The 16,701-nt window shown below is 39.7% G+C and overlaps 1 protein-coding gene across 7 annotated transcripts in view; it reads right to left on the bottom strand.

Annotated features, from left to right (window-relative positions):
- Window positions 1-16,701, bottom strand: part of SCARA3 (scavenger receptor class A member 3) — a 62,046-nt gene that overhangs the window by 12,190 nt on the left and 33,155 nt on the right. For all 7 annotated transcript variants that reach the window (XM_072633839.1, XM_072633842.1, XM_072633838.1 and 4 more), the window contains one exon: window positions 12,886-13,929. In XM_072633839.1, the coding sequence (XP_072489940.1) occupies window positions 12,886-13,929 (1,044 nt within the window). The remainder of the gene's footprint in view (window positions 1-12,885; window positions 13,930-16,701) is intronic.

A 16,701-nucleotide genomic window follows, 5' to 3' on the forward strand; every position in this document is an offset into this window, starting at 1 on the left:
AATTTTGAAAAACCATTCATGCATATTTCATCTGTTGTATAACAGAGTTAAAGTCCTAGTGATTACATTATTTTCCAAATAAACATATAACAAGTTATAACTGATCAGTGGTCAAGTCTGCTGACAGGTCTTAAGCTCTGACAGACAAGTGTGTTGCACATTGTTTGGAAGTCCAGCATGCATCGGCAGGAATATGTGTGTGTAATGACTTGTTTATAATACATTGTGTATGGTTACGTGATGCAATATTGCATCAACAAAATTTCAATGTAAGAAAAAACCCACAAATTTATAATAAATTATCAAATTTAAGATGTGCCATTTTAAAGAAAATATTTTATATTTTTTTGAAATGAACTAATTTAAAAAAAATCAAAGGGTTAAAGAAAGTAACTTTCTGGGGGGGGGGAGGAGAAGGGATTACTAAGTAACTTTTTTTTTAAAGGGAGCAGTAAGTCAAATAAGTTTGGAAACCTCTGTGTTTTAGACAGAAAACTGGACTTGAAGCCAGGAGTCCCTTTTCTGACACCAGCTGACTGTGTGACCTTAGACAAGTCACTTAGCTTCTTAGTTCTCTAGACTGATGGGTCAAACATGCAATCCAACCTGCTTCTGAGTGTGGCCCCAATTAGATTAAGATATAATTGGGAAATATTTAACAAGGTAAATAAAATACAATAGAATATATGTAATATTTACATGTTGCTTTCTAAATTAGTATATGTGGCAGTAGGAATTCTTATGTAAAGTTTAGTGGCCATTTCTATTTGAGTTTGACATCACTGCTCTAGACATGTTTTCAGGAGAAGTTGCAGAAGAAGTGTGAACTGCACTGGGCATTTCCTCACCTGGAAGTCTATGCCAATGAAATCCCAGGTCCAGGACCTCTGCCTATTCCTACTCAACTCCAGAAGGAGATGCTGGAGAAAACACCTTTGGAAATGTTGACTTCAGACTTCACAAACTGGGGGGCTGAGCTAAGATGGTGGAGTAGAAGGGTGGACCTGAACTAGCTCTACCCCCACACCCCATAAAATACCTTTAAAAAATGACTAAACAAATTCTAGAGCAGCAGAAGCCGATAGAGTGAAAAAGATTTCCAGCCCAAGGAAGCCTAGAAGGCCAACAGGAAAGGTCTATCTATTCTTGGAGTGGAGCAAAGCCCAGCCTTGGCCACATGGGGTGACTCAGACAGGACTGGAGCAGGCTTCAGCATGCGGAATCTCAGGTAGCAGCTGCAGTTCCCAGATTCCTCAACCCACAAATGCCAAAGACAGCTTCAAAGGTCAGTGAGAAAGCTCTTTCAGCTGACTGAGAAGGGAGAAGGGCTAGAAGGCTCTAGCCCTGGCCCCAGGGCAATGGCAGCATCCATTTTTGGAGCACTCAACCTAAAGACCCTGGGGAATTGAGCTGCTGATCTGGGTCTCAGTTATGAGTGGTGGAGGATCTGGAGAGGGAATTCTACTCACAGATCCTGGCAAAAAGGTTTGTGGTTGCTCCCAGACCAGAGCACAGACCAGGAGAGGAGTAAACTCCTCTTCCTTCATTGTGACACCTTGGAGGAACTCAGAACTTGCAGGTCCCCAGAGTATAACCTTCTCTTGACAAAAGACTCAAAAGTCAAGTAACTGGCTGGGAAAATGCCCCCAAAAAGGAAAAAAAAAGACTACGCAACATTATTTTCTTGATGAAGAAGTATTTTCTTCCATTCTTTCAGATGAGGAAGAACAGTGCATACCCTCAGAGAAAGACATCAAAGTCAAGGCTTCTGCGTCCCAAACCTCCAAAATAAATATGCAGTGGTCTCAGGCCATGAAAGAGCTCAAAAAGAATTTTGAAAATCAAGTAAGAGAGGTGGAGGAAAAAATGGAAAGAGAAATGAGAGCAATTCAAGAAAATCATGAAAAGTGAGTCAACAGCTTGCTAAAGGAGACCCCAAAAATGCTGAAGAAAATAACACCTTTAAAAATAGACTGACTCAAATGACAAAAGAGGTCCAAAAAGCCAATGAGCAGACTTCACAAACTGGCCCCAACCTCTTTTCTCTGCCTGCCTCATTACACATGACTCCCTTTTCTGCACTCTATGGACCAGACACTCAAGTTTTCTCTTTATACACAGCACTCCATCACCCATCTCTGTGCTCTGCATTGTGGTCCTTACCCACAATGAAGGGACCAAATGAATTGGTATAGATAAAATGCTTTTCAAACCTTAAAGCACTGTGTAAATGGGAGCTATTATTAGGTAGAGAGGAGATCCTTTTCATTGACCTAGGAATTCCCTGGAATGGGGACTTCCTACCTCTTCCTCACAGAATCTTTCTCTTCCTTCAAGATGTAGCTCAAATAGCACTGTCTACATGCAGTCCCTCTGGATCTCCCCAACTGCTGGCCCCCTCTCCCCCTAACAGCTTTGTGATGATTCACTGTACATACAGGTACTGTACATGTGTGTGTACAAGCTGTCTTTCCGCAATGGAATGTAAGTTTCCTAAGAATAGGAATCACTTTGTTCTTTGTATTTGTGCCCCCTGTCATTAGTACAGTGCCTATTACCTATCAAGAGCTTAATAAATGCTTGTTGATTGCTTGATAAGAGTTAGAATATATCCATATGTATACTAGTTTGAGGAATTTGGACTGAATCTTATAATTAGGAAACCATCATTGAAGGTTTTTGATCCCAAGAGGGAGAAGGGACCTTAGAGGTCACCCATTGAGAGAGTGAGGACTATAGCAACGAAGACGATATAATACTAGAAAATAGTAGAAAAAAGATGTCTTTCTCAGGGTACTCAAACCCTAAGAGAGGGAATGAGCTCTGAGGAACCAATGCTATAATGCTGGGAGAAAGGGTAGGAGAGTAAGCTCAGACTCTACGTTTACATTTATGCCAGTCACCATTAATATAATCTTTTCCTTCTTCTCCCACTCAGGAACATTCCCCTGGCCCCCAATGGGCAGCACTCTGCCTATCTTGGGGATTATACTATCTTCAACACTACCTGGTAGGAAAAAGGAGCTCATTCTCTGTCTTTCTCTGAAATGTGTATTAGAAAGGCTTCTTTCTCAGCTGAGGATATGTCTTTCTCTGATGCTCCGTATGCCAGCCACGAAGTGTAGCATTCTAGGACACAGCAGCAGGATACCCTGGGTAAAAGTCAGCATTTTTAGCAGTTTCTGACTAGCTGGGTCTCAGGGAGGGAGTTCCCAACTATAATTAAGCTGGTAGAAAGACGGGTTGAGAATGTGACTATAAGTTGATCATTCACCATAGCTCAAAAGCCATCATGGAGCCTTTCTTACCACAGAAACCCCAATTGTTTCCAAATGACCAGGAACAGGCGTCAGGTCAGGAAGGGGAGGGTGGGAGTAAAGTTAACATTAGCTCATCAGTTCTGGGAAAAGGGGGAGAAAGAGGATTGCTGGGGTACCAACAGGACATAAGGGAATTCAGAGCACAGAAGTGAAGAATTCTGCCAGAAGTTACCAAGGTCAGGAGGCAGGCAAAGAAGTGAACAGAAAACACAGGAGTCCTAGCAAGCCCCTTAATTACTAAGGAAGAGTCAGGAAGCCAGAAGTTGTAATTAAGTAATTCATGCCCATTAAGTTCAGTCCACAAATGACTTCAAGTCTGGGAAAAGTGGGTGGTCTATATGACTGCAGCTAGGGGGTGGGGAGTTAGGCAGGGGCTGCTTGAATCCCCAAGCCCTCCAGTCTGCTGGGATGTAGATTATGAAGCCAGGGAACATCAGTGGCACATACAGGCAATGAACATCAAGGCAGTGACTCTTGGATGGTGTGGAATAATGGGAAGAGAATGGAACCAGTAGAGCTACTTCTGGCTTTGCCAGTGACTAGCAAAGACCTTGATCAAGTCATATTACTGTCCTTTAAGTACTTGATGGTCCATCCAAACTGGCCTTCTTGCTCCTTCTCGCACATGACACTGGATTTCTCATCTCCATGCCTTAGCATTGGCCTCTACCCCATCTCCTCACCTCTGCCTAGCTTCCTTCAATGCCACCCCATATATAAGCCTATCCTTATCCTCCCAGATATGAACATCTCCCCTTTTCAAACTGCCTTTTGTTCATTTGTACATATTTTGTATTTATTTATGTGTGAACATGTTGTTTCCCCTGAGAGAGTATAAGTTCCTTGAAGGACTTGATTTTCTTTTTCTATATCCATTGGTTGATAATCAGATTTCAGGTGGAGGTCCCTGGGCAAGGAATTCCAGGAGCTTTGGTTCCATGGAAAGATCTTGACTGAATTTGGAGTTCAGATCCTTCCTCTGCCTCTTACTACCTTCATGATACTGGATAAATCATCTCATCTCTCCGGGCCTCAGTCTCTTCATCTATAAAATGAGGGGGTAGCCTTGATGTCTAAAGTCATTTCCAGCTCTCAGTCACAGTAGGGTTTTAGAAGTGGTTTCAGGCCCTTTTTTGAGGAGGGAATGGATTCTTTGTACTTTAAAGAGACCCTAACAGCTGAAATGGAGGAGAGGAAGGAGGCCTTGTATCCCATGGGGCCTTTCAGTTAGTCTGTTTACTGTAAAAATATCCTATGTGGATTGTATTTAAAGCTCACCCATATTTTTCAACTATAGAGATGCACTTTTTCCCAAGAAGAGCAGTATTCATATTCACTTGTACTTCTGCTTTCCTTCCCTTATACAAACCCTGAAATGGCATTTTCAAAGATTTATGCACATATATAAGTCACTTCTAGCACAATCTGAAAGTTCTAGTTGCATAAAAGTTGGCAGGAATTTGGGGGGAGTTTTCTTTATTTTTCTGTGAATCTAGAATGGAAGATTAAAAGTAACAACAATGGGATTTTAAAGGGCAGACTTTTTATTTACCTCAGTCTGGTTTCACTCTGTCCTCTGCTTATATAGACTCAGAGGTTTTCATTTTTGTTGTGGAATAATAAAAAAAAAACAAAAACATTAAAGGGCCTGAAAATGAGTAGAATTTCTGTGACTTCATGACTGTAGCAACCTCCTTAGCTTCAAAAAGGTGCCCAAGTATCTTAGAAGAATTTTTGTTTGCTTTCTACCTCATAGCTGTAAAAATGCAACATGAGGCAAAGGGGCTGAATGTTTTCCTATACCTTCTACCACTCTGCAATTTCTCCTATACCCCTCATTCCATTTGGTTATGGTTGCGCTGAAATAACACAAGAATTCAAGAGAGGAAATGTCGAGAGATAAGTAGTTAGAATCAAGGAGAAATAAAGGCATTTTGGACTGACTACGATACTGGGCACTGGGCAGCATAGATGTCCAAAATAATCTACTTCTTTTTCCTCCTTCTGGAAAGTATCTAATGCTGGAATTCCCAGTATGATTGGACCCAAATATCCCTCAAGCAGTCCCTCAAGGGTAAGCTCCTAGAGATGAAACGATCAGAGCTTAATTGCCACTGTTTCTTTCATTTAGAGCCAAGGTATTGCAAAGCTTTGTAATACCCTGGTTTAATGACGTAAGTCCACTAAGAATGTTTCCACGTAATAGCTAAATTTTTTTTTAGATTTTTGCGTTTCTGTATCTACATACAATCAGAATGGATTCTTATCTTTTTATCATAAAGATAGGACAACAGAGAATGAGTCCATATTAAGAGTGGACAGACCTAACAATTGCCCACTAGATCGCCATCAGCCCCCTTACAGTTCTTAAAAGATGTATATAGGCCCAGCTCTAACTCACATGATTTTGCTACCTGGAATGTCTTCCTTCACCTCTAGAGGCAGCGTGGAGTTGAGAAACTAGACTGAGTCAGGAAGACTTCAAAATATGCCTCAGGCACTTACTGGCTGTATAACCCAGAGCAAATCACTTAACCCCTCTCTGACTCAGTTTCCCCACTTGTAAAACGAGAGGTTGGTCAAGATCAGAGGTGTCAAATATGCAGCCCACACTGTGGCTTGAAGTAAATCTAAATGTAATTGGGAAATACTTAACAAAATAAATAAAAATGCAATAAAACATAGATAATATTACATTTTAAAACCCAAGTCAATACACAGCCTGCAGGGATCCTTATGTTCCAATTAGTGGCTCCCTTTTCTGTTTGAGTTTGACACTTCTGGTTGAGGTGAACTCTAGAGGCAGCTAGGTGGTGGAGAGAGTAGACTGCTAGACATGGAGTCAAGAAGAGGATGTGACTTTGAGTTTGTCATTTAATCTCTTTGGACCTCAGTCTCCTCAATGGTATATAAAAAAAAGCGATCTGAGGAATTCCTTATTTTCTAGACTGTGGTACCTCCCTTGGGTCTGAGTATGAACTTTGGCATCAATATAACCTCCATGGTCATGGAGCCCAATCAAAAGTTGTTATATCATCCCAGTCAGAACACATATCTAGCTCCATGGTCCACACTGTGTGATCCTTCTTTCCTGGTTCTCTTTCTATCTATCTGATTGCTTCTTCTCAGTCTTCTTTGATGGCTCATCACCCATATCAGGCTCTCTGACTGGAGATTCTCTAAAGATCTATCCCAATCTCTCTTCTCCCTCTACATTTTTCTCTCAATAACCTCATTGGTTCCCATGAGTTTATCTCTATTCCATCTCTCTCTATTCTCTCTCTCTCTCTCTCTCTCTCTCTCTCTCTCTCTCTCTCTCTCTCTCTCTCTCCCTCATATATACACAGAACATCTAGCTCCACTCTCCCTCAGGCTTCAGAACTACATCACTATTTGTTTATTAGACATTCCAAATTGAATGTCCTGCAAACATCTCTAACTCAATATATTCAAAATTGATCTCAGTTTTTCCCCCAAATCCTATCCTCTTCTAAAAAGTCTGTATTTCTAGCAAAAGTATCAACATCCTTCCAGTCTCCCAGGTGTGTAACATTAGCATTATCCTCAACTCCTCATTGTCTCTGATTCCAATTATAGTCACTAAATCTTATCGTTTTGACTTCTACAACATTTCTTAAATCCAGCCCTTTCTCTCTATTCATAAAGCTACCACCTTAGTTCAAACCCTCATCTTCTCTTATCCAGATTATTGCAACAACCTCCTAATTGGTACTCCAGCCTCCAATCTCTCACCATGCCAGTCCATCCTATATAAAGTTGCTAAAGTAATTTTCCTTAAATGCAGATGTGACTATCTGACTTCCCTACTCGATCAACTCCAGTGGGTTCCATTGCCTCTTAGGTAAAATATAAACTCTTCTTTTAAAGTTCTTCCCAATTTAGCCTGACCCAGTCTTTCCAGCCTGATTGAGCATTGCTCTCCCCTCCCCACCTCAGTCTGTGATCCCAACCAAATTAGTCTTTTCTCTAATCTTCCAACTTCCAGGTTTTTCTCTGGTTGTCACCCATGCTTGGAATTAATTCCCTCCTTTCCTTCACCTCATAGGATCCTTCAATTCCTTTAAGGTGCAACTCAAACAGTATCTTCTACATTCAGCTTTTTGATTTCCCCAAATGCAAGTGCCTTCATCCCAAACCACCTTATATTAACTATTTTGTGTGTGAGGGGTTCATATGTATATTTTCATATGCACTTGTCTCCTACTTTATAATATAAATATATTATGAGTAGGGATTGTTTTGTTTTGTATTGTTTGTTTTGTATCCCTTGTGCCTAGTATAGTACCTAACACATAGTAGGCATTTACTAAATACTTATTGATCAATTGATTCAGAGAGAATGTTATGAGCAAGAAATAGCAAAGAGAAAAGTCTGGCTGAGACAGTCTGTGAAGGGGAATTCTGCATAATAAGGCTGAAAAGATAGGCTGGAACCTGATTGTGAAAGGCTTTAAATCCTAAAGAAAGGAGTTTGCATTTTATGAGCTTAAGTGTAAGCCTAGTGTCTATTGGGTGAGGACCAACATGGCCAAGTTTAGGGAAGCTTATCACCAGGCTGAGGAATTTCTCAACCACAACTTGAGATCATTTATTCAGACACAGAAAGATGACCATCAGTGCTAGTGGAAGGAGCAACCACAGCTTGGGTATCCCAAATCCTTGAAGTATTGAAATAGAAGATTTTGACATTAGGGGACACTGGGCCTGGATGTGAGTATCTTGGGAGCAGTCAGTCACACTTGTTCATTTAAGAGCAAGTTAAGTTAATGCCTTCCTTGGCAGGAAGAGAGGGGAATAAACATTGAAGGCAGATTTGGTGTAAAGGGAAGAAGAAGTAAATCACCTGCCAGAGAATTTCATCCTGGGGTGGGGTGGGAGAGGAAGGGAAAAAAAGAACAAGGTAAAAAGTACACAGTAGAGAACAAAAGAAAACTTACAAGGCATCAGATAAAGATGGACAACTCTGAACACAATATGTAGTATTTATTACATAGGCTTTCTTGAAATGAAAATTTGTTGCTGTGTGTATATATATATATAATTCCTCTCTTAAGTTCTGCTGTGCACATGGCAATGCTATTTTCTTTTTCAATTTATATTTGTTTTAATATTTAAGTTTATATGTTTCTTTTTCTTTTCTTATTGCGTATTTAAGTTGAAAATAAATTAATTTAAAAAACTCAAAGAATTTCATTCTGGAAACAGAAAGAGGAGACTGGTATAAGTACAACAGGTGACCTTGTGCCTTTACATCTGTGGATTCAAGGAAGCTTTGAGCATGGCATACCAGTAGAGAAGGGTGGGATGATGTTCGTGAACATCATGAGAAAGGTACATTGTGTAGTCTCAGTGGGTAAGAGAACACAATGGTGTACTAGAAAGAGCAAAGGACTAGGAATCTGAAAACCTGAGGTCTCGTCCCAGTTCTACTGTGAGCTCACTGCGATTACAGCTACTTGCTTGGAGCTCCCATTTATTTCTCCATTTTTAAAGTTGTGCTAAATGCTCCCCAAATTTCCTGTGTATAGCTTTAAGCTTAGGATGGGCCCAGATATGGGTAAGAAGGAAAAGTAGAAGCAACTAAAGGGACATTCTTTCCATCCCACAACATGACAATTGGAATTAGGGGAGAATAAGGATGAACAAGTTCCTGTTTAAGGAGAAAGATTCAAATGGTTGTTTTTGGTGGCAGAAAGAACAAGGTAGAAGGAAAATGTCTCTGGTGGTATGTCTCAACACTGAGCATTTGGTCCTATCTTCTTCAATTAAAAAATCAGTAATTAGATGAAAGTTATAAAGAGAATACTTATTGAGAGTGCTAATGAGTCATCAAACAGCATTGGCAGAGAAAATGTTCATACTGAGAAAAAAGTTACAGTTGTGGACCCCCCTTCCAAAAAAAAGGGATAAATTTCTAATAGTTTTCTCCTCCAGGGGTTTCTCTATGCCTGTGAAATCACAGGTCTTTTTCCTATCCCTATTAATTATTATTAGTTAATTATCCCTATTAATATACCTTTTCACTCCACAAAACAAAACAAAATGGGAAAAGCCAAGATGGTGAAGAAAAGGCAGAAACCTGCCTGAACTCTCCCCAAAATCCCTCCAAGCACCTTTGAATAATGCCATAATACAATTCCTGATGTGGTAGAACCCACAAAAGAATGGGGTAAAATAGTTTTCCAGCCAAAGTCAACTTAGAAGGTTATCAGGGAAGGTCTGTCACACCTGGGTGAGAGTGTAACATAGTCCAGCACAGGCCATGCTAATATAGACCTAGCCTCAGCAAACCAGGAGCAGACCTTGGAAGCCACTGAATCAGCAGTGCTATCAGCTGTTTCCAGAGCTCTCAGTCCACAGATGGTAAAGGGGTTGCACAACTGATAAGAAGGGGATTACAGGGATCTCTTTGCTGGCACTGGGGGCAAGGCTCTGTTGCTTTGCCCACACTCAGATCTGGGTCATAGTCTTCAGAAGGAAAAAATAGACATTCAATGAAATAGAAGACTTTTAAGCAATCTCAATGAAATGACCATAGCTGAACAGAAAATTTGACTTTCAAAAACAAGACTCAAGAGGAGCATAAAAAGGTAAACAAGAAAGGGAAATAATAAGGGACTTAAAAGATTAAACTGTTTACATTCCTACATGGAAAGATGATACTTGTAACTCATAAAAACTTTCTCATTATTAGGGCAGTTAGGAGTATATATAGACAAAGGTCACAGGTGTGAGTTGAATATGAAAGGATGATATCTAAAAAATAAAATTAAGGGATGAAAAAGAAGAATGCACTGGGAGAAAGGGAAAGGGAGGAGCAGAATGGGATAAATTATCTCACAAAAAAAGTCAAGAAAAAGCTTTTACAGTGGGTGGGAAGATGGGGGAGCTGGAGGGATACAGTGAACCTTACTCTCATCAGAACTGGCTCAAAGAGGGAATAATATACGCACTCAACTGAGTATAGAAATCTATTTTTCACTACAGGAAAACAGAAGAGGAAGTGGATAAGAGAAGGTGGGTGGAAGTGATTGAAGGAAGGGTAAATTGGGGGAGGAGATAGTCAGAAACAAAGCACTTTTGAGGAGAAATAGAGCAAAAGGAGAGAGAGAATAGCATAAATAGGGAGGAATAGGATGGCATTTAGCAATCATAACAGAAAAATTTTTTGAAGCAAGTTTCTCTGATAAAGGCTTCATTTCTCAAATATATGGAGAACTGAGTCAAATTTATAAAAATAGGAACCATTTCCCAGTTGATAAATGATCAAGAGATATAAAATTTCAGATGAAGTAATCAAAGCTATTGATAGTCATATGGGAGGGTTCTCTAAATTACTATTTATTGGAGGAAGGCAAATTGAAACAATTTTGAGGAACTACCTCGTATCTATTAGATTGGCTAATAGGACAGAATGACAAACGTTGGAGGGGATTTGGGAAAAATGAGACATTAATGCACTGTTGGTGGAGTTACAAATTGATTCAACCATTCTTTAGAGCAATTTAGAACTATGCCCAAAGAGCTCTAAGATCATGCATATCTTTTGACCTAGCAGTGCCATTACTAGGTCTATATCCAAAAAGAGATTAAAAAAACACAAAACATGAGGGAAAAGGACCTATATGTATGGAACTGTTTACAGTAGCTCTTTTCTGGTGGCAGGGAGTTGGAAATTGGGAGGATGCCCATCAATTGAGGAATAGCTAAACAAATTGTGGTATATGATTATGATGGAATACTATTGTGCTATAAGAAATAATAAGTAAGATACTCTCAGAAAAATCTGGATTTACACGAACTGATGCAAAAATGAAATGTGCTGTGTACAAAGTAACAGCAATATTGTGAGATGATCAGCTATGAATGACTTAGCTATTCTCGCAATACAATGATCCAAGACAACTCTGAATGACCTTTGATGAAAAATGCTATCCGTCCCCAGGCAAAGGACTGGTGGCATCTGAATACAGATTGAAGCATATTTTTTTACTTTCTTTATTTTTCTTAAGGTTTTTTTTTGTCTATGTTTTCTTTCACAACATGACTAATATGGAAATATGTTTTGCATGACTATACATGTATAACATACATTGAATTGTTAGTCTTCTCCATGAGGGGTGTAGGGAAGGAGGAAGGGAGAAAATTTGGAACTCAAAGTTTTAAAAACAAATGGAAAAATTGCTTTTACATGTAATTGGGGAAAAAATAAAATATTAAATAAATTAAAAAAGAAAATCAAAAACAAAACAAAAATGCCATCAGTGTTAAAACTCATATAAATATATAATCATAATTTCAATTTAAAAATGGTACCAAACACTCTGAATTTTTCATGCTGGACTGGACAGCATCTCTACCTCTTCATTTGAACAGATAAGGAAGCAAAGAATCAGAGCCACAAGAAAGTTAACAATAATAAGCTGGTATTATATTTCAAGTTAGGCTGACTTGAGTTCTATTCTGCTATTGGGCCTTTGACTATAAACTTAAATGAACAGTAATAGTTCTTTCTATAGGCCTAGGACTTTTAACTTTTTTAAGAAAGCTCTTTTTTTTTAAACCAATCATCTCATATCATCGGAGTGGACTAGATTACCTCTAACATTCCTTCCAGTTCTAAGTTATTAAGATGTTATTATCCTCTTTATCAGGATAATAGAATCTTGTCCTATTAGTGATCTAAATATTGTTGACCCCATTTTACATATAAAAAAAGGAAATCCAATAAAATATAAGCTTCTGGAGGACAGGAACTATCTTTGTATCACCAGCACTGTCTTGAATACATAGTGTTGTTATTTAGTTGTTTTCAGTCATGTCTGACTCTTGGTGACCCCATTCTAAGTTTTCTTGGCAGAGAGCAGTTTGCCATTTCCTTCTTCAACTCATTTTATAGGTAAGGAAACTGAAGTAAATAGGATTAAGTGACTTGCCTAGGATCACATGGCTAGTAAGAGTCTGAGACCAGATTTGAACTCAGGGAGATGAGTCTTCTTGACCCTAGGTCTGATGCGCTATCCACTGTGCCACCTAGCTGTCCTGGGCACATAGCAGGTACTTTAAAATTGCTTGTTGAATTGAATCAAGTTAAACTGAATTAGAGTGAGGCAGACACTTGATACAGACGACAAAGCACTGGACCTGGAGTTGGGAGATGTGAGTTCAAATCCTCCTTCAGATACTTACTAACTGTGTGAACACGACAGTATCTTCTGTATGTCTCAGTTTCCTTATCTATAAAATATGGATGATAATAGCATCTCTCTCCCAGGGCTGTTGTGAGAGCAAAACTGGATAATATTTGTAAAGCTCTTAGCACAGTGCCTGGCACATAGTAAGCACTTAGCAAATGCTTATTTCCTTCCTTCCTAAAATGCTTTGTATACCATAACATACTATATAAATGCCAGCTATTGTCATTAACATGATAATTACATTATTATTATTGTTATTATTGTCATTGATTTAATTGAATTAGATTCAATTCAGGCTAATTGACCCATCCCTATCAACCCACAAAACACACACCGAGAGTCCTCACCTCTTAGAATGGTGACGTTCTGGAGGATGGCTCCATGCTGGACATCCACAGCCTTCATTTCCTCCATGACCATGGAGAGGTTCTGGATGTCAAAGTCCAGCCGGGCACGGAGCAGGCTGAAGCGCTCCCTCAGCAAGTCTGTGGTGCTCAGCATGACAGAGACAGACTTGTTGAGGTAGTAGAGTTCTTCAGCATGGGTATGGAAGCCCAGCGTGCAGGAAAGCCGCACGTCATCCAGGTACTTGAGCATACTGTGTACGTGGTTGTCGGTAGCATTGATATTGGTGAAAATGGTGTTTATCTCAATCTCGTGCGAAGTCATACGCCCTTCCAGGGTCTCAAAACGCTCCACAGTCCGGTTCTGGGCATAGTGTGTGTGGTACTGCAAGTCATGCATGTTTTCCTCATGGTCATCCAGGAAGGATGAAACATTGTCCAGCTGCAGCTGCAAGCCCATCACCTGTAAGACCAGGTCATGGATGCCCTCAGAATTTTGGTTGATGCGTTGGGAGGCGGTACTGAGGCTAGTCTGTATGCTTTTAACCAGTTCCCCAGTTTTGGCTGAGGTGGCCCGTAGGCCACCAAAGAGTCGGGTGTAGTTCTGCCACTCACTGACCATTTTCTGCAGAGTCAAGGTCTCTTCTTCTGTTTTCCGCTGAATCATGTGGGCCCAGTCTGAGGTCTGCCCCACTGTGAAGTTGATCTGCTGTACAGCTGCCTTAACATCATAACAGTCCTGGGTCAGGCCTTTTAGTGAAAAGTCCAGTCCAGCCATGGCAGCCTGCCAGCCCCTCACCTGGACCAAGAATTGCCCCAGAGTCTGGTTGACTTCGTGGATGGAGAAGGAACAGCTGTCTACCACAGCTGTGATTTGGTTGCTGGTAGAGAAGAGCTGCTGATGGGTCTGGGAAGTCTGATCTAGTTGAATCTCTTGGACTAGAAGCATCTTCTGGATTTCTTCCAGCTCCTGTTGAAGTTTGTGGATCTCTTGTCCCAACTGCCCTGTGTCATGGCAGAAGGAGCAATTGCCCAGGGCTTTCTGATCTGTAGGAGAAAGTGATAGAACTGGTATATACCTAGGGTTGGAGGGTCATAGAACAGGGGCAGCTTCTGTAAACTGATAGAAAAAGGAATTTGTTTTTCCATTCATTGAAATTTATTTAAATTTAAATTTTTAAAAACTTGAGTCTCTTTATTTCACCCAGGCTTGGAATACAGGGGCAAATTAAAGACCTAATCTCACTACTGATTAGCATGAAAGCATTGACTAGCTGCCACTCATCAGGCATCATCCATTCGTTCATAATTTAGGTACCAATACATGCAGTGAACTATGCTAGGCATTAACTAGAAGAAACACAAAGGTAAGTAAGTAGGAGATACCCTGAACTCTTTTTATAATTCCTATTCCAAAATATCACTTAGAAAATGTTTGGAAAAACCAAGCCTCTATTGCCCTTTCCACCACAGACCCACAAGATTTTGTCCCCATAGATTTTCTGAACTATAAAACTATGATGATGATGATGATGATAAGTGACCCTAGAAGAACCTTGGGCCCAGATAGGTGGGATTGTGTTTTATCTTTAGAGTCAGGAGTGGAGAACCTGAGGCCTCAAGGCTACATGTGGCCTTCCAGGTTCTCAAGTGTAGGCCTTTGACTGAATCCAGACTTCACAGAACAAATCTTTTCTGTCAAAGGGTCGCAGCTGAGGATCTAGAGGGCCACTTGAGGCTGTAGGTTCCCCATCTCTGCCAGACCCATCTCGGCTACCTCCGGACCATGCCCTTGTGTGTCTCTCTTAAGCTCTCAAGTATTTTTTTCTTACTGTTGTCTTCCTCTATTAGAAAGTAGAAACATCTCCTTACAAGCAAGAATTGTTTTATTTGCTTATATTTGTATGCCCGGTACTTAGAACAGTATCTGGCCTATAATTATATATTATATTAGGCCTATATTATATATGTATTATATTAGCACTATAATAAATGTTCTGTCTATATCTGTCTGTTTACAGCTATCTATAATCTATATCTATGTCTATCTACCTACCTATCTAAATAATATCTAATACTTCAAAAGATTTTAGATTCTCCCAAGTTATTACTCTCTCTTTTGACATAAATTACCATTCCTTTATAGCTTTCTAGATGGTTGCTATAACCCTCCCTTCCAAAAAAAGAAAAGAAAAGAAAAATAATTTTGTGGCCAACCTTCTGGTGATGAAAAATAGCTAGGTTGATCATTAGCTTATTTGAAGTCTTTTAAGATTTCCCTCCAGTCATTGGATTCCCAACCCTACCTCCATTACTATATACATTAAAACATCTATTTTACATTTACTTATCTTTGTTCATGTTGTATCCCTCTAGTGTAGAAGTTCTTAACCTTTTTTGGGTCATGGACCTCTGTGACTGTCTTATGAAGCCTATGGGCCCCTTCTCAGAATAATGCTTTTTAATGCATAAAATAAGATGCATTGGATTATAAAGGAAGCCAACAATGTTGAAATACAGTTACCAAATACTTTGAAAAACAAGTTCCCTGACCTTTGGTTAAAAGCCCTACAATTTATGTAAGATCCCTGAGGGCAAGAATTGCTTCCTTATGTCCAGAACCTGGCATAGTACCTGCCATACAGTACATGATCAATAAATGCTCATTAGTTGTTGTTTAGTCATCTCAGTCGTGCCCAGCACTTGTGACCCCAGTTGGGGTTTTCTTGGCAAAGTTACCAGAGTAGTTTGCCATTTCCTTCTCCAGCTCATTTTAAGATGAAGAGACTGAGGCAAAGAGGGTTAAGTGACTTACTCACAGTCACACAACTAGTAAGTGTCTGAGGCCAGATTTGAGCTCACAAAGCTAAGTCTTCCTGACTCCAGGCCTGGCACTCTATCTGTGCCACCTACCTGCCTCACTTATTAGCTGGTTGATGGATTATCTGTGAACATATTATATCCCTCTTGTTGCTAGAGTCTAGTAAAACATTAGCTCCTTGAATGCAAGGAGTGTCTCACTTTGGTATATGGATCCCTTTAGCCTAGAACAATGGTGGCACGTAGCAGGTATTTAATAAAGGTTTGTTGATTGGTATACTGATTGAATTTATACTCAGTAGCCTTTGAGAATCTAGGGTCACCTCCTCACCACAATGGGGCTACGAATAAGGCTTCAGTGGAGAGGCAAGTATAAAACTTTATATGTGTATAATATTTTAAAATTTTTCAAGTGTTTTCATATTTGTTGTTGTTTTCCCTGATTTTCTTATTGGCTCCTGGAGGCAGTTAGAGATGGTATTAACCTCATTTGATAGGTAGAGAACCTTAGACAGAGAAAAATTAAATGACCTCGGTGGAATGGAAACCAGGATTGGAGAATGGCTCTGGAAGGGTATACTTTATAGCAGGGATGGGCCCACATGGCAGTCTGGTAAAGCCCATGGACCCATTCTCAGAATAAGATTTGTTTCTAACATTCATAATGAAAGGAAATGGTAAATTTCAGAAAGAGGTTAGGAAAGTAAAGATGCAATTCTTTTTTCCCATCTAAATTTACAGATCCCTTGAGGGTCTGTTCATCTCACCTTAAAAATTCTTGCTTTATAGAAATGGAACCAAATAGGTACAAGGTGAGATATAAGCAGTAACACTGTACAGTTATCCTTTCCACATCATGGGGGTCAGGAGTGCAGTATACTCTCGATCTGGAAAATTGATAGATTTTTTTTGTCCCTCCCTTCATACCAGAGAAGAAAGTCTGAATTTTTATGGTATTAAAAGATAAAATATGTTGATATTATATAATACTCTACATAT

This window comes from Notamacropus eugenii, chromosome 1 (assembly GCF_028372415.1).
Source record: "Notamacropus eugenii isolate mMacEug1 chromosome 1, mMacEug1.pri_v2, whole genome shotgun sequence".
Classification (NCBI taxonomy): Eukaryota; Metazoa; Chordata; class Mammalia; order Diprotodontia; family Macropodidae; genus Notamacropus; species Notamacropus eugenii.